The sequence below is a fragment of the Lithobates pipiens genome, unplaced genomic scaffold (genome assembly GCF_037356315.1).
Source record: "Lithobates pipiens isolate NorthernLeopardFrog02 unplaced genomic scaffold, aLitPip1_a1.2 Scaffold_13, whole genome shotgun sequence".
Lineage (NCBI taxonomy): Eukaryota > Metazoa > Chordata > Amphibia > Anura > Ranidae > Lithobates > Lithobates pipiens.
In genome coordinates, this window is record NW_027507718.1 from 464,676,086 (window position 1) to 464,700,695 (window position 24,610).

At 43.9% G+C, this 24,610-nt stretch overlaps 1 protein-coding gene across 2 annotated transcripts in view; it reads left to right on the forward strand.

The window, feature by feature from the left end:
• The window catches only part of TRMT44 (tRNA methyltransferase 44 homolog), a 114,484-nt gene that overhangs the window by 27,147 nt on the left and 62,727 nt on the right, over window positions 1-24,610 (forward strand). For both annotated transcript variants that reach the window (XM_077477853.1, XM_077477854.1), the window contains exons 3-5: window positions 5,258-5,477; window positions 8,853-8,921; window positions 15,704-15,811. In XM_077477853.1, coding sequence (XP_077333979.1) covers window positions 5,258-5,477; window positions 8,853-8,921; window positions 15,704-15,811 — 397 coding nt within the window. The remainder of the gene's footprint in view (window positions 1-5,257; window positions 5,478-8,852; window positions 8,922-15,703; window positions 15,812-24,610) is intronic.

Below are 24,610 nucleotides of genomic sequence, written 5' to 3' on the forward strand. Positions count from 1 at the left end.
TTTACATTGAGTTGTATACATATGTACTTGTTTTCCTGGGACTACATACATATGTGCTTATTGGCCTTGAACTGCATACAAAAATGCAGGACTGGCATACCTGCATGTTTGTATACCTAGGTACTGACATAACGACATACCTGGGATCCTACATACTAATATATCTAAGGGGTTGGTTAATATAGTTGCTGCGTTATTTACCTGTTATACCAGTTAAATGGTTCCAGAAAAGAGAGGCAGCCAGGGGAGGCAGGTGCACCGATCTCAGGTTCAGGGATCTGGCGGTGTCCACATCTCCCGATGGACAGTGGTGTCAGGTGCATCTGAGCCACTGTGGTGTTTGCTATTGCAGTGTTTCCTGACTCATTCATTTTTCATCAGACTGCGGCCGTATCATCTTGATTATGTCTGATCTCGGTTGATTGAAGCCTAAGCAGGATCAAGCCTGGTTAGTGTATGGATGGGAGACTGCCCAGGAATACCAGATGCTGTAAGCTTTCCCCACCTGGATGAGGGAAGCAGCTGAGGCGGCTGTGTTTTGGGAGTATATCGGACCTGAAGATCTTGGGGCATTCTCTGAGGTGGTTTGTTCCTCCTTTAGCCAGCAGAAACCTGTGTAGGTTAAGTGCACCTCTTGGGACTGTCTGGGTCTGCCACAGAGTCGCCCAGTCTTTTGCATTTGCTCTTGGAGCAGAAGTTATGGGATCATTATTGTGAGACAATTAAATGGTAGCAGATCCAAAACCAAATAGGGACATGAGGTCTATCTTAACCACTAGGCACCCGCGCTATAGCCAAAAGATGGCTACAGCGCAGACGCCAATTGCCGGGAGGCCATGCCTGGACGTCCTCCTGTTTACTTCCGCGATGCGCACTCCCAAAAGCGATCATCGGGGGGAAATTCTGTGCTGGCTGTGTCCCTTGGACACAGCCAGTCACAGATCGCTGTAAATGGCCAATCACAGCGGCCGTTTACAGTGTGATCTGAGGGTCCAATGAGAGATGATCTCATATGTAAACATATGAGATCATCTCTCATTGCCGGCTCTCCCTCCTCACACAGAGACCGCATGTGAAGAGGAAGAGACCAACGGCTACAGCGTGAGTGAAGGAGAAAAATAAAGTGCCCACAGTACATGTCGTTGCCATCAGTGCCATCTGTCCACAGTGCCACATATTAGTGCCATGTGTCATCAGTGTCACGTGTCATCAGTGCCACATTAGTGCCATCTGCACATCAGTGCCACATATTAGTGCCATCTGTCATTAGTGCCACATATTAGTGCTATCTGTCATTAGTGCCACATATTAGTACCATCTGTCATTAGTGCCACATATTAGTGCCATCTATAATTAGTGCCACTTGTCATCAGTGCCACATATTAGTGCAATCTGTCATCAGTGTCACGTGTCAGTGCCAGGTATTAGTGTCATCAGTGTCAAGTGTCATCAGTGTCACGTGTCTGTCCTGGTGCTCCAGGGCCTTCAAAAGTGTAATAGGTAGTCAACAAGTTAGATGTGTAATTTATGCACCTAGAACACATGATGGTGCTCCCTGCATGTTTGGCCTCTCTAAGTGGCTAGACTGTGAAAAAGTCCCACACATGTACAGTAATACTCAGGAGCAGTAGTAGAAGGTATTTTGGGGCATTATTTGTGGTATACACATGCCAGGTGAGAGAAATAACCTATTACAATGACAAGTTTGTTGAAAAAAAAAATCTTCATTTTGCAAAGAATTGTGGGAAAAAATGACAACATCAAAAAGCTTACCGTGCCTCTTACTTAATACCTTGGAATGTCTACTTTCAAAAAAGGGGTCATTTGTACTTTCCTGGCTTGTTCGGGTTGCAAGAAATGAGATAGGCCATCAGTACTTTAGGTGTGATCAATTTTTGATTGGCACCATAGCTTGTGGACTCTCTAACTTTCACAAAGACCAAATAATATACACCGATTTGGGTTATTTTTACCAGATACGTAGTGGTATAAAGTTTGGCCAAAATATGTGAAGAAAAATTACTAATTTGCAAAATGTTATAACAGAAACAAAGATAGCTCTATTTGTGTTAAAAAAAAATAACAATTTCAAATAGGTACAGTGTTGCATAATTGTATTCCAAAATGTGAGAGCACCGAAAGCTGAAAATTGGTCTGGTTATTAAGGGGGTTTAAGTGCCCAGTGGTCAAGTGGTTAAGGATCGGTTCTCCCTTATTTGACTTACCCCCCCCCCCCCCCCCGATTCCAGCTTCTGCCCCATCTTTTGCGAAGAATCCGTGACGTGGTAATGCTGATATTAGTGTTGGCCAAATTAGCCAAAGAGGGCTTGGTACACTGACATAGCGAGTCTTGTAGAGGTTGCTCCTTGGACACTCCCAGACCTAATGGTCTTGAGTACTGTATCTCAGCATTGTCTTGAGCACCTGGAAGTCAGCTTCGGGGGAACTTCAATTACAGGATTTTAAAATTATTTTTTTGCCTGGGGTGAAGCTAGGAAGTGACAGCCACAGAAATATGTGAGTGGGAGATTTTCTTTTTCTTTCTCCAATCGGTAGGGGAAAGGAGATTGGCCTTAAGTACCGATACGGTTAAGAGTTCGTCCCTATCCATTCTTTTCCAGAAGACGTTCTTTCTCACTCCTTGTTTTATACCTCATACAGCATGTAACTTGGAAAGTCCCACCTGTCAGGCTGTTCTTGTGATCTTGGGGCTTGAATTTGATCTTGATTGTCCTTGCAGAGGCCACTTTTTGAACCAATCGGGGTATTCTGTTGGTCCTTTTATCTCGAAAGGTGGCTTCTTTGGTTGCTATCACTTCACTGAGTGAAGTGTCAGAGTTGGCGGCTCTTTCATGGAAGGAGTCGTTCTTGGTCTCAAATCATAAGGTGATGTTGCTTTCTAATCCATTTTTTTGCCTGAAGTGGTTTCTAATTTTCACTTGAATCAGGACAGTGTTTTGCCTAATCCACAGTCGGCAGGATAAAAGGTGTGGTTCAGGCGCTCAGGATCTACTTAAGATGTTGGCATAGGTCAGGAATCCTGGTTTGTGTTGCCAGAAGAGCCCAGAAAGGGCAGGCCTTATCCAGGTTGAATATTTAGCAGTGGATCTGCCAGTTTATCAATGTTGCCTATGTTTAAATGGCAAAAACACATTTTTTCTGGGGAGAGATTCTCTACCATGTGTGAGGGAGTATCTTGGGCCTTCCGTCATCAGGTGTCAGTGGCCCAGGTGTGCAAGACCACTATTTGGTCTTTTAGTTTATACATCTACCGGCTTTTTACCAGGATACTGCCTTTTGGCCTCAGCGTACTACAAATAGCAGAGTAGGTCTGGTGTCAGTTTCTATGATGGTGTCCCCCTCCCCTCAAGGATATTGTGTTGGGACGTCTCAAGTGTTCTACAGCTTACCTGTAGCATCCTTTTCTTGGAGTAGATCACAGGACACAGAGGTCCCACCCCTCTTTTGGGAATTTATTGATCAATACAAAACTGATGTGCTTCCTGTGTAAGGGGGGGGGGGGGGGCGGCGGTTATGTAGGGGAGGACTTCATGTTTCATTGTGCTAATTGATCTACCAGTGTCCAATCACCTATAGGTGGCATATAACCCAAGTATTATTATGACCGACTCTGTCCTGTGATGTACTCTAAGAAAAGGATTTCACAGGTAAGCTGTAGAAAAATCCTATTTTTTTTTTTTTGTGGGCTAAAAGCAAAACGTTATTTGCAGTGGAAAGCTAACACTGCACATCACTCTGAACACACCATCCCCATGGTGGTAGAGGTGAGACATGATGGTGGCAGCATCCTGTTGGATGCTTTTATTCAGCAGGGACAGGGAAGCTGGTCAGAGTTAATGGAAAGAGGGATGAAGCCAAATACAGGGCAATCTTAGAAGAGGCCCTGTTAGTCTGCAAATGACTTGAGACTGGGGCGAGGTTCACCTTCCAGCAGAACAATGATCCTAAACATACAGCCAGAGCTACAATGAAATGGTTTAGATCCAAGCATATTCATGTGTTACAATGCCCCAGTCAAAGTCTAGACCTAAATCCAATTGAGAATCTGTGGCAAGACTTGAAAATTGCTGTTCACACACGCTCTCCATCCAATCTGATAGAGCTTCAGCTATTTTGCAAAGAAGAATGTGCAAACATTTCACTGTCTAGATGTGCAAAGTTGGTAGAAACATCCCCAAAAAGTTGTAATTACAGTGAAAGGTGGTTCTACAAATTATTGACTCAGGGGGGCTGAATACAAATGAACACCACACTTTTCACATATTTATTTATAAAAAATGTTGAAAACCATTTATAATTTTCCTTCCTTTTCACAATTATGTGCCACTTTGTTGGTCTATCACATAAAATCACAATAAAATAAATTTACGTTTTTGGTTGTAATATGACAAAATGTGGAAAATTTCAAGGGGTGTGAATACTTTTTCAAGGGTGTGTGTGTGTGTGTCTCATGTTGGGGGTTTAGATATACCGTGTTTATCGGTGTATAACACGCACCCCAATTTAAGGAGGGAAGTTTAAGGGAAACATTTTTAATTTTAAATGGAGAACTTTGAAGCAAAATTAGGGTCACAGCTCATCAATGCAGCCAGCTCAGTGCCCATCTACAGCCATTAAATTGCCCAACAATGCAGTCTGTTCAGTGCCCATCTGCAGCCTATAATTGGCCAACAATGCACCCTGTTCAATGCCAATCTGCAGCCTATAAATTGACCAACAATGCGCCCTGTTCAGTGCCCATCTGCAGCCTCACCTTTCCCATCATTGCAGCCTTGCCAGTGTTGGATTATCCTTGCTGTCTCTGAGGGAAGAGGGGTGAGCGCCGCTGAGTTACAGAGTTGCGATCTCCTGCGTACCCGGCACTCTGTCACAGGCACGCCTCCTGGCCCTGCTCATATGATAGACAGAACAGTGGCCCAATGCAGGACCAGGAGGCATGGCTGTGCGTGACGGAGCTCTGGGTACACAGAAAATCACAGCTCTCCGTAATTCAGCGGCGCTCGCTCCTCTTCCCTCAGAAACAGCAGGTATCGGTGTGTAACACGCACCCATGATTTTCCCCTGATTTTAAAGGGAAAAAAGTGCGTGTTATACGCCGATAAATACAGTACTTTAATACATATATTGGGCAGATAGGTTGGTAATTTAAAATATCTTTTGGTTTTTCCTCATATTCTGGTTTCAAGGTCTTTATTAAATCGCCTGTTCTCTTCCCCCTTTTTTTTTTTTTTTTCAGGTCACTCTCCCTCATTACTCTCTATTCGGAAGGCTGGGACTCTGATGGCGTTGTATACCCTAAAATCTCCTGGATGAAAAATGAGCTGCTGCCGAAGCTGGCAAAGTGGTCCACAGAGGACAGGAGAAGCGACTTTAAGAGCACCCTGTCTCTTATTGCTGTGGATAAATATAGCAAGCTGTATCAGAGCCTGAAGGAGAAATACAAAGATTTGGTGAAGGTAGCTGGCATTCATCCATCATTTCCTTGCCAAACTGTTCATTTCTCAGCAGAGGGATTAAAATGAAATCGTAGGAATGAATTGTTTCCCAGGCACACGGTCTGTCATTATGAGCCACATTTCATTTTCCAGATGCACAAATCATGAGATGATGGGTAAAGCATCTTGGTTAAATTTCACATATAAGTACATACTGCATATTTTTACAGTTGCTTTATAACTGAAAAGGTTTTTTTTCCCCCTGGGCTTGCAGGGTGAGTGTTGCACAGTATATAACCACCAGCAAGGTAATGCCGGCTCATTGTGCTGCCTTTCATGCTTCCGTCTCTGGTCTCTTCCACTGACTAATGCCTGGTACACACGAGTTTATTTATTTTTTATTTATTTTTCGTTCAGCCAAGCGAGCTGAAAGAAAAGAAAGAAAAAAAAACTGAAGAGGTCACTGTACTAACTATGCAATGTTAGTGCAGCAATCTCCCCACTGTTCTATTGACTGCCCCCACCAAAACACAACGGTCAGCGCTTGCAGCCATTGACTGCAAGCGCTGATTGGATGCTGATCTTCTGCTGGTTTTCCAGAATGCTTTTTCGGCAGAAGCCGGTCATGAGATTCTGTCAGACAAGAAGCTGTAAACATGCTGGGCAGAACTTAGGGTGGTGGGGGTGGTGGGGGCCCCTGGGCTTGAGGCCCTTTCAGGCCCTACCTTCTATACATTACCGTATTGGTGTATAACGCGCACCCCAAGTTTAGGAGGGAATTTTAAGGAAAAAAACGTACATTTAAATGCCCATCAATGCAGCCTTATCAGTGTCCATCTGCAGCCTTGTCCATCATCAATCTGTAGCCTTGTCCAGTGTCATTTGCAGCCTTGTCAGTGCAGCCTTGCCCCAGTGTCATTTGCAGCCTTGCCATTTGCAGCCTTGTCATTGCAGTTTTGAAGTTTAAAAATGGCGCCACCGAGATACAGAGTCCCGAGCAGAGCCGAGAGTACTCGGCTTGGCTCACTGTCACGCCCAGTCCCTGTGTTATGTCCATCATAGGGCAGGACTGGATGTGACTGTGAGCCGAGTGCACTTGGATATGTATCTTGGCGGGCCCATGGGCTTGAGCCCAGTCAAGCCCAATGGTAAGGCCGACTTTGGCTGGTTTCTACTGTACTGTCTGATAACATACATTAACATACAGCCACGGGTTGTATGTTAATGTACCCTTTCATAAAGAGAGAACATTTATCAATTCTCCCAACAACACTGTCAGTGTTGATGGGAGAATCCCTCCCGCAGCTTTATTGTATTATGCTGGAGGGGAGGCCTTCCCCACCAGCAGAATACTATGATCACTGCTAGTGGCTATAGCTACCAGTAGTGATCAGGTGAAAAAAGGACAGGCTGGTTGTTCTAAGGATGGATCGACTTCAGTACAACCAGCCTGCCTATAACAGATTGAAATTTGGCTGGTTCCTTGTGAACTGGCCAAATTTTCGAATTGGCCAATGGTCGGCTTTACTCATCTTGCCATTCTCACACTCTTCCCATAGACGTAAGACAGTGGTCTGAAAGGACAGGGAATTTTGGGTAAAGTATTTGAGCCCAGAAAGTTGGCTCACGAAAAATTTGAATAGGAAAAAGGATCTGTATTCCTGGATTTTTTTTCTGGTCATTTCAGTAGATGAGATTGGAATAATCTTTTGTACAGACAATTCAAAAGCATCAAAGTCTGGAGAGTGCCCTCTTTATCTGTCAAACACCATAATACAAAGGATCATGGCCATGGCATTGTGTACTCATTTTGAACGCCACCATGTCGGCTTGTAGATGAGCAGTCAGGGGGCAGTAAAAACGCAGATCAAGTGCCTATTTTTAACACCCCATGGCCTTGCTTTTAAAAGAAGTTATCCATTGTACTACATCTTGTACACTTCAGGCTATACAAGGGCAGTATGTATGATAAGCTTTCAAAAATGCTTGCAAATCACATTCTTCAGGCATCTTTTCTCAAGTGAACCTGTGGCCAGGCTATTGACATTCTTAAAATTTTTCAGTGTTCCCCCCAAAGCATCCAAAAACTCCATATACAGGCACCTGATTTTGCACAGGAGAGTCGCCTTGCCTCTGTATATGTATTGTATACGGTCGGCAAGCCGTTAAAATAGAAATGAAGGGCAAAACATATTTTGTGTATAGATATAAACTAAAAACACTATAAATACCTTCCTTTTTTTTGTAAGTGATCACATTCCCTCTGTTTTCAGTTGCATAAGAGCTGGGGGGAGAAGCAGCAGCAGTACACTGAGCTTCTCAGTGAATGACTGTGTAGGAGGGTTGTGTCGGGGCAGGTCTGATGATTGGAGGAGAGCATACGGAGTTCCCAGCATAGCTAGAGAACTGACCATGGTGTGTTCTCCGGCTTAAGAGGAAGTAAACCCTTCCAAACAACTTGGACCTATAGGTAAGCCTAGATTAAGGCTTACCTGTAGGTCCAAGCAATATCTCCTAAACCTATATGGTTTAGGAGATATTTGCCCGAAAATGGGCACCGCTGTCTACGGCGCATGCGCCGTAGACAGCGGCGCGCAGGCGCACTAAATGCGGCAAATCCAAGAATGGATTTGCCTAATTTGTCGACTCCCGTGCGCATGCGCGGGAGTGACGTCATCGCGGCTTCGCCGTATGGCAGCGGCGGAGCTGCGAGACGCGACTCCCGTGCGCATGCGTGGGAGTGACGTCATCGCGGCTGCGCCGCTGTGATTCATCGGAGCTGCGAGACGCCACCAGCAACATGGATGCGGCGGACTACAGGGGACAGCGGCGACTTCGCTGGCTCCTGTGTCAGGTAAGTGACACATAATGAGCTACTATGCGATGCATAGTAGTCCATTATGCTTTACCTTTGCAGGGAAAAAAAGAGGAAGTAAACCCATCAGGGTTTACTTCCTCTTTAGTGTGGTCAGTTTTAATAGGATAGCAGCGGGGCTGGCAGGATCACCAGGGATTTCCCATAAAGGAAGCAATACAAAGAGAACCGGATACTTTCTCATACAAGTATATGGTACAGCAGGCACATATCAGGAATATGAGGTGTAGGGGTAACAAACGCTTTAATAAATGACCGTTATAAGAAGAAACATGTTAGCTTCTCTTACCATTGGTTTCTTGGGACTACTAGACGTTGTTTCCTACCACTATACTTTCATGTCAGTTATTTTAGGAGTATATTAAGTAGGATGTCACTTGTCCTATTGTCGAGGTACATGTTTTAGTTGAGCAATGTTTGCCTTTGTAAAAATGATACCAATCTATGACTTTTGCATGAGAAATCAATAACTGCTTCAAAAGTAATCTCTATTCTTGTTCTCTCCCCCCCCCCCCCCCCAGGTCTGGCCTGAAGTGACAGACCCTGAAAAGTTTGTGTATGAGGATGTCGCCATATCAACGTACTTATTAGTAAGTCCGATGCTTGCAGGAGCAATTTGCCAGCTTGATGCTGAAATGCTTCTATTTTGTATTACACATATTGTGACCTGAATCAATTCCTCAAATCTCCATTTAGTGTGCTGGTTTGGCTGTGACTTTAAGAGCCCTTTGACACTGACAGTGCGGGGGCATCGACGGTAAAGTCCTGCTAGAGGCGCTTTTCGGTCGCTAGCAGAACGCTTTTAACCATCACTAGCGGCCGAATAAAGGGTTAAAAGTGCACGCAAGGCGCCGCTGTGGAGGCGTTTTGCAGGTGCTTCTGCAGCACTGCCCATTGATTTCAATGGGCATGGCCGCTTTAAGAGCGGTGTGAACACCGCTCCTAAAGCGCTTCAAAGAAGCTGCTTGCAGGACTTTTTTTTTTATGCCCTGCCAGCACGGCACCCCAGTGTGCAAGCACTCTGGCTTTCACACTGGGATTGCAGATGAGACATTTTTCAGGCACTTTATGGCTATTTTTAGCGCTAAAGCACCATAAAAACCCCTCCAGTGTGAAAAGGGTCTAAAGATCTTCCATGGGAGAAGGTGATTCAAATGTCATAACACACTTCTGGTCTGTTCCTGCAGTACTGTTGTGTGATTCTCTTCTATCCACACGTCTCTGTCTTTGGAAATACGGTTGAATTTATTAAAGTGACTCTGTCACTTCCAAGAAAAATTAAAGCCCAACATTTAAAAGAACACAAAGGGGTAAATTCACTAATGGTGCATACACACGATCAGACTATCCAGCGGACTTAATCCGGCGGACAAACAGCCAGACTTTGCAGCTGAGGTCCGCCGGACTTTCCGAAAGAGCGGACCTGCCCACACACGACCGGACTTTTCCGGCGGGCTAGGTCCGACGGACAACCCGGGAGTCCGCCAGACTTTTGAAATGAACGGACTTGCCCACACACAGAGAAAAGTCCTTTAATTTTGAACGTGGCTCCAGGAAGACGGAACTAGAGAAGGAGGTCAATGTCGCCACCTCTATCGGCAAAATTGACACCTTGCAAGCCCGTCACCTGGTATGGATTTAAAGGGGAAGCCCTACACCAAAAAAACGGTGTGGGGGCCCCCCCAAAGTCCATAGCAGACCCTTATCCGAGCACGCAGCCCGGCCGGTCAGGAAAGGGGGTGGGGATGAGCGAGCGCCCTCCCCTGAGCCGTACCAGGCCACGTGCCCTCAACATGGGAGGGTGCTTTGGGGAAAGGTGGGCCCTGCGGCCCCCCCACCCCAAAGCACCTTGTCCCCATGTTGATGAGGACAAGGGCCTCTTCCCGACAACCCTGGCCGTTGGTTGTCAGGGTCTGCGGGCGGGGGTCTTATTGGAATCCGGGAGCCCCCTTTAATAAGGGGGCCCCCAGATACCGGCCCCCCACCCTATGTGAATGAGTAATGGGGTACGATGTACCCCTACCCATTCACCTGGTGAAAAAAAGTGTAAATGTCTTTTACTAGCAGAGGAGCCTGGATTTCTTCTTCGTCATCGCCGCCGTCTGGGGGTCTTCTTCCGACTTCGAGGTCTTCATTTCCATTCATTTCAAAAGTCCGGCAGACTAGCACACACAGGCAAAGTGTCCGGCGGACAATTTTGAGTCAAAACTTCTTTCTAAGTCTGCCGGACTTTTGGTAAGAAAAAGTCCGCCGGAGCCCACACACAGGCGGATTGTCCGCCAGACCGAGTACGTCGGTCTTGTGTACGCGGCATTAGAGTTACAGTACTGTAAATAACGTCTAATAATATGTGGTAAAATACTGCATGCGGTAACAATTGTGCAAGTGTTTAATTTATTAAGTGTTTTTGCGTTACACACCGAATGCATTATATGTTCGATTAAGCGGTAATTACCGCATTATTTAATGCAGCAATTTACCACATTGAGCTGGTTGCTAAGGAGTGAGCCAGGAAGTCAGCCGCCAAGTCCTTAACAACGGATGACGCATCAGCATCAAAAACAAAACATGGCGACAGTTAAAAGCTATGGAAAAAAAACAATGTGGGCCTCCAACTCCCCAAACTCCCCCCCCCTGGGGGGTATACTAGGCCCTACGGGTCTGGTAGGAATTTTAAGGGAAATCCCACATCAAAATAAAAAAAAAACTGCGTGGGGACCCCCAAAAATCCATACCAGACCCTTATCCGAGCATGTGGCCGGTGGCTGTGGTGGTCTGCAGACGGGGCTTATCGTAAACTAGAAGCCCCCTTTACCAAGGGGGGCCCCCAGATACCAGCCCCTCCTCCTCATGTGATTGAGGATGGGGTACCCCTATCCATTCACTAAAAAAGTATAAAGGTGAATAAAGACAGGAGGCAATTTTTGACAATACCTTTATTAAAAGAACAAAAACATTTTTTCCCTGATGTAAATCCATCGTCCGTCATGATACCCGCTGCACCACCAACCTGAAAAGAAAAAAAAATCCGCTCCCAATGAGCTGCCTACTCCGCTGTGTGACAGGTATTATAAAGGGAAGGGGCGACCCAGCATGGAACCCTGTTTTCTTTTTTTTTTCATAATTTTTAATTGTCGGCTGAGAGCTGATGAGTCATCCCTTGTGTGGAGGCCGGCTTCCCGACCCGCTCCTTAGCAACCAGCCATTTGGCAAAAAAACAGCGTGGGGGGGTCCCCTCGACCCTCCGACTTTTTTTGACAAATACTGCATGTGATGCTGCCAGCAAGACCCTGGTGGTAAATATCACAAGCTTTTTTTTATTCTCTGTCCATTTGTAAATGTGTTCAAGACGGAAGTTCAGAGGCATTTGAAACACCAAATGCCTGTAACAGTTTGTAAACTTGGTAACTCGTGTTTAGGCGCGTTTTAGTTTACCAGCGTTTTTCCTTTTTGGTTATTTAATAAAAAAATTGTTTTTATTTTTGTTTTATTATTATTTTTATAACCACCTCAATACAGTGCACTTACACCCCCTTCCTGCCCAGACCAATTTTCAGCTTTCAGCACTCTCACACTTGGACAATTACTCATTCATGCAACGATGTACCCATATGAAACTTGCATCCTTATTTTCACACAGCTAGAGCTGTCTTTTGGTGGTATTTAATCACTAGTGGGTTTTTTCTTTTTTGTGCTATAAATAAAAAAAGACTGTAAATTTTGTGAAAAAAAAATGCCTTTTTCTTTGTCATAAAATTTAGCAAATTAGTAATTTTTCTTCATAAATTTTAGCCAAAATGTATCCTGCCACATATCTTTGGTAAAAAAATAACCCAAAAGAGTGTAAATTATTTGGTCTTTGTGAAAGTTATAGAGTCTACAAACTATAGGGCTACTGAAAATTGATCACATCTGATCTCACCTGATGTACTGAAGGCCTATCTAATTTCTTGAGACACTAACAAGTCAGGAAAGTATAAATACCCCCCCCCCCCCCCTCCATGACCCCTTTTTAGAAAGTAGACAAGGTATTAAGTAGCATGGGGAGTTGAGTTTTAAGTTATATTTTTTTACCCACAATTATTTGCAAAATTATTATTTTTTAAATTTGTTTTTTTATTTACAAAATTGTCATGTTAACAGGTTATTTCTCTCACATATGCATACAACAAATTATACCCCAAAATACTTTCTGATACTCTTCCCGAGTATGGCGATACCATGTGCGTGAGACTTGGCCAGCACAGCCATCTTATTAGTCCTGTTACACTGTTACCTGCAGACACTCATTGTTGTACCACTCTCCAGCGCTTCATAAACATACTGCCTTTTGCTACAGTTAATTATTTGCATAGTCCAGGTAGAGATGTGGTCCATTCATGCAGCAGGCAGAGGCATGATAGCAGTAATTCCTTGACTAAGGCCCCTGTTCCAGCTGAAAAAACCCCGCCCCAAAGCATGATGCTGCCACCACCATGCTTCACAGTTGGTATGGTGTTTTTTTGCCAAACATATCTTTTGTATTTATGGCAAAAAATTTCAACCTTGGTTTCATCAGACCAGAACACATTTTCTCACATGCTTTTGGGGAGACTTCAGATCTGTTTTTGCAAAAATGTAGCCGGGTTTGGATGTTTTTGTTTGTAAGAAAAGGCATCCCATCTTGCCACTCTACCCCATAGCCCAGACATATGAAGAATACGGGAGATTGTTGTCACATGTACCACACAGCCAGTACTTGCCAGATATTCCTGCAGCTCCTTTAATTTTCCTGTAGGCCTCTTGGCAGCCTCCTTGAAGAGTGTTCTTCTCGTCTTTTTATCAATTTTGGAGGGATGTCCAGTTCTTGGTAATGTCACTGTTGTGCCATATTTTCTCCACTTGATGAGGACTGTCTTCACTGTATTTTATAGTGTATGTATAATGCCTTGGGAATTCTTTGGTACCCTTCTCCTGACTGATACCTTTTTTTTAACAATGAGATCCCTCTGATGCTTTGGAAGCTCTCTGCGGGCCATGGCTTTTGCTGTAGAATAACTAAGAAAATGTCAGGAAAGATCTACTAGAACAGCTGAACTTTATTTGGGGTTAATCAGAGGCACTTTAAATGATGGCAGGTGTGTACTGACTTCTATTTAACAATCGTTTGAATTGCTTAATTCTGAACACAGCTACATCCCTAGTTATAAGAGGGTGTGCACACTTATTAAACCACATTATTTTAGTTTTTTATTTTTGTTTGTAATCCCATTAACTCTCCCTGTATGTAAATTGAAAAACCCTTACTGGTCCATGGAGCCCAACGTTGTCTTCCTTCCAGCCTAAAGTTACTTTTTGTTGATCTGCTCCCGTGCTGCCATCTTAAAACACGAGCTTGCACATTTTGCAGATATGCTGTGGGCCTCCGCCTTTCTCTGGGTCAGTGCATAGGCAAGATCGTGTGCTTGAACTCTGAAATACCGACGTAGATATCACAGGAGGCAGTGGGTGGCTGGACACATCATCCTTGCCTAGGCAAGGCTTTAGGAAGTATGTCTAAGCCAAAACTAAATTAAAAAAGGGTATTTGTCCAGAAAAATAAAAATCCAGTTATATAAGAGGCAGGGAAAGGAGGCATAATAGATAAAGTGGCATTTAACAAATAAGTGGCTATAGTGTTTAACCACTTGCAGACCGGACCAATTTGCTGGTCAAAGACCAGACCCCTTTTTGCGATTCGGCACTGCGTCGCTTTAACTGACAATTGCGCGGTCGTGCGACGTGGCTCCCAAACAAAATTGACGTCCTTTTTTTCCCCACAAATAGAGCTTTCTTTTGGTGGTATTTGATCACCCCTGCGTTTTTTATTTTTTGCGCTATAACCAAAAATAGAGCGACAATTTTGAAAAAAACGCATAATTTTTTACTTTTTGTTATAATAAATATCCCCCAAAAATATATAAAAAAATTTTTTTTCCCTCAGTTTAGGCTGATACGTATTCTTCTACATATTTTTGGTAAAAAAAATCACAATAAGCGATTATTGATTGGTTTGCGCAAAAGTTATAGCGTTTACAAAATAGGGATAGTTTTATAGCATTTTTATTAATAATTTTTTATTATTTTTTTTTTTTTACTAGTAATGGCGGCGATCAGCGATTTTTATTGTGACTGCGACATTGTGGGGGACCCATCGGACATTTTTGACACATTTTTGGGACCATTGTCATTTATACAGTAATCACTGCTATATAAATGCAGTGATTCCTGTGTAAATGACACTGGCAGTGAAAGGGTTAACCAGTGGGTGGCAGTGTAGGGGTTAAGTGTTCCTAGGGGTGTGTTACTAACTGTGGGGGGGTTGGGCTTTCATTTAGTGAACACCGATCTCTGCTCCAATCACATGGAGCAAAGATCAGCGTCACTAGTTGCTAGGCAGAATGGAGAAATGTACACAGTATTTCCTCCATTCGGCCGCTCCGTGAGACGATCGCGGGGATGCCCGCGGTGATCAAGTCCGCGGGTCCCGCGACTGGACTCACGGGGGTCCCGACCAGCGCGGGAGCGCGTCGCCGGTGGCGCTCTCCCGATGGCAGGGCGGCATTGAATATTGGACGTACCTGTACGCCCATATGCCTGCCCATGCCATTCTGTCGACGTACATCGTCGTGCGCTGGTCGGGAAGTGGTTAAAATCCAGTAAGGCTCTGCACAGCCTCAGTTGTCCTGTATTCTCAGCACCAATAATCAATGAGTCGCTAGAGGTCATTCTGCTGACAGCCTCAAGATTTACTGCTGCTAAGGGGGGGGGGAGAACAACAGGAATGAAACATTCTGTGCCAAGATAGGACAGATTAAGGAGAGGGAAAAGAAAAGCAGGAGAGGTAACAGGACAAACTTTGCTGCCAGAGAGACACAAAACAGTTAAACTTAGGATAATCGATAAGACATTATCGTTTCTCCCTCAGCAGGTTGCTGTGAAGGTCAGCACTGTAGCTTCTGCAGCCTTCCCCTCTAGTTGAGCCAAGACATACAATCAAGGCTGGAAATGCACACATTTAATTGCAGAATGACATATAGTTTTTGAGACAGAGGAGGCGGTTCTCAGTAAGGAAGTGACTGCTCTGAGCTTTAATAAAATGGTGGCCTCCAGCGAGAAGAAACGGAAGCAAGTCTGGAAGCAATTTACAGCATACACTTATTTTTGTAGCAGTATTATTAATTTGGAATGAATGTTTTTATTAAAGAACATTAATTGTTATCAAATGGTTATGAGTAAAGTTCTTCTTTAACTGTTTTGTTTGTAAAGAGCACAGGTTGTGGCAAGATAATGTGTTGGAATCTTTTTTTTATTTTTATCATAACTCCTTAGTATTGCTTTTAATGTTTTATAGGTTTTATGGGAAGAGGAACGATTTGTTAACAATTTAAAAAAGAAGCAATCTTTCATCGACTTGGGATGTGGAAATGGACTCTTGGTTCATATTTTAAGCACTGAAGGGGTAAAATAGTATATATTTTTTAAAGAGAAATTGTGTATTTTACATTCTGTTCAGCTATTCGCAATAGAAGGAAAAACTAGAGGTACATAATTATAATGTGTTCTTTGTTCAAAAATTGTTTTTGTAAATCACATATTGTACAAATTTAGAAGAGCTGCAATTTTTTTTTCAATTTCAAAACTTTGGCCCTCTCTATCTTTGCTGTTTTTGTCTGTCTTGGTAAAAAGGATAGCTAGTGCCCAATTTCATGTCTATGGATGGCATCCCAAGAAGTAGACAAGCATCTGAGTTTGACCTCACCCTTAGGTTATGGAGAGGAGAGGGGGAGGTATTCTGTAGTCCAGCAATGAAACCCCCCAGGCAGAGCTGACCACACTGCTTGAGATTTGACTGCAGCAGAAGCAACGTGGTCAGTGCACTACAGGAAGTTAGTAGCTCATTGGCTTCTTGGTAGGTCATGATAGGTCAGCAGGTATTTTTCTGTACTTATAGCATTGTAAGAGGCTAAACTTGGAAACATGTCTATGCATTGTTTTTTGTTTTGTTTTGTTTTTTATGAATTTATTTATTTTAACTCAGGCATACACTTTAAAGTTATGGGTATTTGAAGGTTACATTCTTGTTTTTGAACATTTTTCTCTCCCACAGAAGTGCTAAAATAAATAATTTGGTTGAATGACCATTGATGACATCTTGTGAAAATGTTGCTTGGTTTCATGCTGTTTTAGTGGCTTTAATACTTTAAGTCACTGGGCTAAAAAAAAAGTACATAGTTCAGGATTAATGACCTGACTGGCCTATTAAGTCCCAGGTCAGTGACAGGAAGGGGTTGATTTACTAAAACTGGAGAGGGCAAAATCTGGTACAGCTGTGGGTGGTAGCCAATCCGCTTCTAACTTCAGCTTATTCAATTAAGCTTTGATTAAAAAAAATCCTGGAAGCTGATTGGTTTCTATACAGAGCTGCACCAGATTTTGCACTCTCAAACTTTAGCAAATCAACCCTAAAGTATTGAAACCGCGTTGGTTAGGCAACTTGCATTTTCAAAAGTACGTCAGCAATGGCAACCTTTGGACATCTTTCAGTTCAGGTTTCCTTTAGGCCCCTTTCACACATGCGGACATTATGTCCGTATTTCATCCATCCGTTTGCGGATGAAATACAAACATACATGCATCCCTATGGGATAGCGGGTGTCTGCGGATGAACATCCACAGACACCCGCTATTGTCCACCTCTGCAATTGTCCGATTCTGCAGACGGAGGAAAATCCTATTTTTCTATCCGTCTAGAGAGTGGATCGGATGAACACGAACAGACGGTCCGTGCTCATCCGATCCCCCATAGAGGAGAACGGAGAGCTGACAGGGCGGTCCCGGCACACCGCCCTGTCCGCCACCGGCTCAGCGGGGACAAACAGAGCAATTCCCGCTGAGCAAGCGGATCATCACGGGAAGGATCATTACTGATCCGTCCTGTGTGAAAGGGGCCTTAAAGTGATTCTGTCACTTGAAGCGGTAGTAAGTGCATATAGATTGGAAAAAGAAACATGGCCTTTGTAGGCACCACTGAAAAAAAAATGATTTATTACAATTCACATATGGATTATAAAACTGTGTATAAAAACATTACTGGTGAAACGTGATATCTCCAGTTATAGCCGCTCGAAACGGGGGCACAAAACCTGGAGACCCTGATAGCAATCAACACGGCTATAATATTAGTATTATTGAAAAAAGCTCTACATGTTTGACGGGAACTGCTTCTTTGGGAGCTTATATACATTTTATAAATAAATTAGAAAGACATCAAGTATGTATACATATATATCGGGTATAATGCTTAAACAGTATTCATTAACTAAATAACAGGACTGTCTGAGAACCAGCAACCTAGGAAAAAACTGCAGTCATGGGTAAGCTGTGGGCAAATGTGGGGACATACCAGGTGCCTATAGAACATAAAAGAAGTAGTAAACACCATAAAAGTGGTTATTCAGAATATAATAAAGAAAAAAAAAGGGCAAGACTACCACCAAAACTGCTGATAGATAGATATATATATATATATATCTATCTATCTATCTATCTATGTATATAGCAGCCATGGTTTTGGTGGTGGTCTTTCTTCTTGATTATATCTTTAGAACTTTTTTTATGGTGTTTACTTTACTACTTTTTTTATGTTCTATAGGCACACCTGGTATGTCCCCATACTTGATCACAGCTCACCCATGCATGCAGTTTTTTACTAGGTTGCTGGTTCTCAGACATGGTCCTGTTATTTTGTTTATGAATACTGTTTAAGCATAATAAAAAAAATATTTATATTTATTATATATACGGGATGGAAAGTATTCAGACCCCCTTACATTTTTCACTCTTTGTTATTTTGCAGCCATTTGCTAATATCATTTAAGTTCATTTTTTTTCCCTCATTAATGTACACACAGCACTCCATATTGACAGGAAAACACAGAATTGTTGACATTTTTGCAGATTTAGTAAAGAAAAACTGAAATATCACATGGTCCTAAGTATTCAGACCCTTTGCTTAGTATTTAGTAGAAGCACCCTTTTGATCTAATACAGCCATGAGTCTTTCTGGGAAAGATGCAACAAGTTTTTCACACCTGGATTTGGGGATCCTCTGCCATTCCTCCTTGCAGATCCTCTTCAGTTCTGTCAGGTTGGATGGCAAACGTTGGTGGACAGCCATTTTTAGGTCTCTCCAGAGATGCTCAATTGGGTTTAAGTCAGGGCTCTGGCTGGGCCATTCAAGAACGGTCACGGAGTTGTTGTGAAGCCACTCCTTCGTTATTTTAGTGTGCTTAGGGTCATTATCTTGTTGGAAGGTAAACCTTCAGCCCAGTCTGAGGTCCTGAGCACTCTTGAGAAGGTTTTCCTCCAGGATATCCCTGTACTTGGCCGCATTCATCTTTCCCTCGATTGCAACCAGTCGTCCTGTCCTGCAGCTGAAAAACACCCTCACAGCATGATGCTGCCACCAACATGCTTCACTGTTGGGACTGTATTGGACAGGCGATGAGCAGTGCCTGGTTTTCTCCACACATACCACTTAAAATTAAGGACAAAAAGTTCTATCTTGGTCTCATCAGACCAGAGAATCTTATTTCTCACCATCTTGGAGTCCTTCAGGTGTTTTTTTTTTTTTTTTAAGCAAACTCCATGCGGCCTTTCATGTGTCTTGCACTGAGAAGAGGCTTCCGTCGGGCCACTCTGCCATAAAGCCCCGACTGGTGGAGGGCTGCAGTGATGGTTGACTTTCTACAAATTTCTCCCATCTCCCGACTGCATCTCTGGAGCTCAGCCACAGTGATCTTTGGGTTCCTCTTTACCTCTCTCACCAAGGCTTTTCTCCCCCGATAGCTCTGTTTGGCTGGCCGGATGGCCAGCTCTGGAAGGGTTCTGGTCATCCCAAGCATCTTCCATTTAAGGATTATGGAGGCCAGTGTGCTCTTAGGAACCTTAAGTGCAGCAGAAATTTTTTTGTAACCTTGGCCAGATCTGTGCCTTGCCACAATTCTGTCTCTGAGCTCTTCAGGCAGTTCCTTTGACCTCATGATTCTCATTTGCTCTGATATGCACTGCGAGCTGTAAGGTCTTATATAGACAGGTGTGTGGCTTTCCTAACCAAGTCCAATCAGTATAATCGAACACAGCTGGACTCAAATGAAGGTGTTGAACCATCTCAAGGATGATCAGAAGAAACGGACAGCACCTGAGTTAAATGAGTGTCACAGCAAATCTAAGGGGGTCTGAATACTTTCCATCCCCACTGTGTGTGTATATAATGTGTGTGTGTGTGTGTGTGTGTGTGTGTGTGTGTGTGTGTGTGTGTGTATATATATATATATATATATATATATATATATATATATATAATATATACACACTTGATGCCTTTCTATTCTATTTAGAAAATGTGTATGTATCCTGCGAAACATGTAGTACTTTTTTTCAATATTACTATTTAATTTCTTCAGCCATGTTGATTGCTATCAGAGTCTCCAGGTTTTGCGCCTCTGTTTGAAGCGGTTATAACTGGAGATATCATGTTTTTAACTATAGGCTGCTACAGAAATGTTTTTTTATACACCATTTTATAATCTATATGTGAATTGTTATAAAAAAATAAAAAAATAACATTTATCAGTGGTGTCTACAAAGTCCATGTTTCTTTTTTCAATCTATATAGTTTTGTGATTAGGACGTGGCACTGTATAATCTATTGTGCACCCACAGTACCATCTTGTGTTGGCATACGTAGCTTCAGGTAGTAAACTGCAGGTGTTTACAAAAAAAAATCCCTGCAAGGCATCGCCATAACGTGCTAGTGTGCATCACATACTAGCAAAATTTTTTGCACATTATGATAGACTTCCCTTAGGACGAAGCCCTCCAGCTCCAAAAAATTACAGCTGAAACAGCTGAAAGCTTCCACCGGTCTTCCTTCTGGGTTCGCGGTCTCCGGCTACATGAGTGGCCAGGAGCACGATGACGTCAAGTCGCAGTTTCCGGCCCAGGCTCTCAAGGTCCGGCACTGTAAGTCGGACCTTCAGTGCGCATGTGCCGGTGATGTCATCAGCTGCAGCGCTCTGTAAAAGTTTAGGAGATATTCACAGTACCTACAGGTAAGCCTTGTTATAGGCTTGCCTGTAGGCACAAGTGGTAGTACAGAGTTTACTACCATTTTAAGGTGGAATTAAAGGAAAACAATTTTGTGCAAACAGGCTGTCTCTCTAACAGGATAAAATAAACTTACCTGCCTGTTCACAATACTCGGCAGAATGTACACTGAGCTGTGATTGTATTTGTGATGTCACATGCACAGGAGTAACATTGTCCCGCACTGGCCAACCAGAATGGCTGTAGACCGACGCCCAGTAGAAGCCAGGAAGAAGATGCCTCCAAGGGGCCTTGTGGCTTATGGACCATCTGAGAGGTAAGTATCTCTGCCTTTTTATTTAAAGCTGCTAGCAGATGATATGCTAAATGCTTGGCCATTCTGAATATGCAGGGCCCCAAGTTCCACCCCAACCAAAAAATCACACGCTTCCCTGTTGGTCCAACGTTATCATGGGATGCCTCACAGGCCAGCAGGAATATGAGAGGCTTTGCACAAGATTCAGTTTGGCTAGCAGCTGCTTTCATTTATTTTTGTATCGACTTTATTTCTTTTCTTACATCGGGGGACATAGAGCCGTAGTAATTACTACATGGGTTATATATCAGACGGACAGGGCTGGACACTGGCACACCCCTAAGGCGTGAACTTCCCCCATATAACCCCGCACATTACTGGGAGTCCTCAGTTTTTTCGCCAGTTTCTAAGGTTTTGGGCACGAGTAAAGATGTGCTATGCTGAGCTCCACGGTCCGTAATCCTTGATGAGAGCCAGCCATGCTGACCGGATCCGTTCTGATGTCTTTGTAATGGGCTAAATGAATGGTACCCGGGCCTCGTAATCCGAAGAAACAAGGTTTTGCTTGCGAACGCTTCTCTTTGAGAGCTGGGCCCTGGGATCCTGTACTTTTTGGTAGTAAGGCCATAAAGTTTTTACTGGCAGGGTGCTGTCGCAGGTCCAGGATTGTGGGATAACCTGAGAGTTCCCCTGTTCCTGAAGGTTTCCTTTAAGGTCTCGGAGCCTACCGTGAAGGGTGAAGATTGTTTTTTTTCATCTCTGATAAAACCCTGCTGCGAGGATAAGGTAAGGGAGATTTTCTCACGAAGATCTCCTTCTATGGAAATGTTGTGTTGTCATGTCTATGTGTCACCACTGGGGGCTGTATTGAGCACTCACCATCCTGACACTGGAAACAGAAGCCTTCATTCTCCTCTTCTTCAGCCGGCACAGACCCTCTGGTAAGAAAAGGGGGGTCTGATCTCTTCCTGTGCCCCCAGATTAGCGTTTTTCTCTTTAGTATGCCAGATCATCTGCCTTGTTTTTTAGAGCAGACCGAGGCCGCTCGAAAGAGCGGAGGATTTACCCCCCCCCCCCATGCTGCAGGATGCTGCTCTTGTGGGAAATTCAGCTCCTTTGAAAAAGGAAGAGGGGGCGTGGTTAACGGCGTCAGACGCTAACCACATGTCCAGGAAGTGTTTAAAGCACTGTGAAGGAAGCTGCTGCCTGGTGGTGGAGGGACAGAGCAGAGAGGTTGGCTGGATTAGGTTCGGTGACACACACATTCCCCTTTGACAGCATTGTACTTTAAAAGCTAGGATTAATAGCAGTTATTGTACTGTAATATAGCCTAGCAAGTTTACATTCTTTGCTGGTGGTACCTCTGCTTTGTGCTGTAAGCTATGAGTGGCAAAGGGACCAGGAACTCCTCTAAGGGTCCTAAGGGGTCACAACAAACCCTTTCCAAAAGAATGTCATCCTCCTCTGAGAGTGTTGCAGCAGGTCAGATTGAGCCTTCAGGGGAAACTGTGCTTGCAGTCCCACAAGATGTTTCAGCCCCTGAGTATGTTACACGAGAGGTTTTGTCTTCTACCATTGTTGGTTTGGAAAAGAAGCTCGATGCTATTTTATCCCTCCAGAGTAGGGGTAAACGTAGCAGATCCCCATCGAGTGCTCAAGATTCTCCTTTGGAGGTTCAGGACGCTGGGGTTCAGGCAGATCTTCCCAAGGATTTGGAAGATATTGGTTTATCCTCTTCTGAGGATCCTAATACAGAAGGAGTATCACCACGAGAGAGCTTACTTGTAAGAGATTCTCCAAACTGTATCCTATGGAAGAGGATTTCTATAAGAAATGGGGGGTTCCAGCGGTTGATGCTGTGATTACCTCAGTGAATAAGAACCTCACATGTCCGGTTGATAATGCGTCATGTTCAAGGATCCAGCAGATAAAAAGTTGGAGCTCCTTTCTAAAAACCATATGGCTTTAGCAAGTTCAGCAGCGCAGATGGTTCTTGCCGCAATGGGCGTATCCCAGGCCATTAAGGAACAGTTTGAGGAGATGCTTACATTTCTGCCCGATGAACAGGCCCAACATTGTGCTGATTTATCAGACGTGCTGTCTTTCACAGTAGACGCAATGAGAGATGTGTCCATTCAGATCTCACGCCTTTTGCTTGGACTAGTGCATTCTCACAGAATTCTTTGGCTGAATAGTTGGTCAGCCGAAGTGCCGTGTAAGAAGCTCCTAGCTAGTTTCCCTTTTCATGGGGAACGGCTATTTGGAGATGATTTGGATAAATACCTACAAAACATTTCTAACGGCGAAAGCTCTTTTACCAGTTCGAATACTTCTCCTTTAAGTGGGCCTCTTCTCCTGTACCAGGGACATCAGCCTCTAGGCAGTCTCAACTGCCTCAGCCATCAGGTTCAATGGGAAAACCCCAGGGGCAGCACCAAGGTCTGAAGAGATCTTGGGGAAAGAAGCCCACAAAGCGGAGTGCTAAAGCCTCCTTATGAAGGGGCGCCCCCATTCGCTCGGGTGGGGAGGAAGGCTCCTGCAATTTTCAAGGATCTGGCAGGACCAATGTTAAGATAGATGGGTGGTTTCTGCTGTTTCTCTAGGTTACAAACTAGAGTTAAGATCAAGTGTTTCCAAGGATTCAGAGAAGAAGGCTCTCCTAGCACTAGATCATCTACTATCCAAATCGGTCATATCAGAAGTTCCCTTAGAGGAACAAGGCACAGGTTTTTATTCAAACCTCTTTACAGTTCCGAAGACAAACGGGGAAGTAAGACTAAGGCCGCGTACACACGGGCGGATTGTCTGCCCAACTAAGTTCGTCAGACAATCCGACAGACAGTCCGCTCAAAATTTGAATGAACGGACTTGACCACACACGATGAGCAGACAGTCCGCTGAAAGAGTGCGTGATGATGTGTACAGCACGTACAACGGGACTAGAAAAACAACGTCCTATACACTGCAATGCAACCTTCGGCCGTGTAAATCCTTTCTGAGCATGCGCCATACTTAGTCCGTCCAACTTGCCTACACACGAGCGGACTGTCCGCTGAAACCAAGTTTGAACAGACAAAATTACGGAAATTCCGTAAGACTTTGTTCGTCAGACAGTCCGCTGAAAAAGTCTGCTGAAGCCCACACACGAGCGGATTGTCTGCTGAAACACGGTTCAGCGGACTAAGTTGGACAGACAATCCGCCCGTGTGTACGCGGCCTTATTCTAGATCTCAGAGATCTGAATTGGCACTTAAACATCTGATCCTTTCGCATGGGGTCAATTCGGTCGGTTGTAGCCACCCTCGAAGGAGGGGAATTTTTGGCTTCAATCAATATCAAGGATGCGTATCTCCATGTGCCAATATTTCCTGCTCACCAGAAGTTTCTGCGATTCAAAGTAGAAAATCATCATTTTCAGTTTCTATCCACAGCTCCACGGGTATTCTCAAAGATTCTGTCCCCTCCTTTAGCCAGATTAAGGGCTCAGGGCATAACTGTCCTAGCCTACTTAGACTATCTACTTTTAATAGATCATTCAGTTTCAGGGCTAAACCACAGTCTGGTCACAACTGTAAGCTATCTGGAATCTCTAGGCTGGCTTCTCAACCTAGAAAAATCCTCCTCAAAACCATCAAGGAGAGTCCAGTACCTGGGTCTGATCATAGATACCATACAGAAAAAGGTATTTCTACCCCAGAAAATAATCAGTTCCATTGTAGAACTAATTCAACTCAAGGCAAAGAAAAAGCCTTATATTCGGTTGTGCATGAGACTATTGGGAAAGATGGTGGCCTCCTTCGAGGCTGTCCCTTACGCGCAGTTTCATTCAAGATTTCTACAAAATGCAATCCTGTC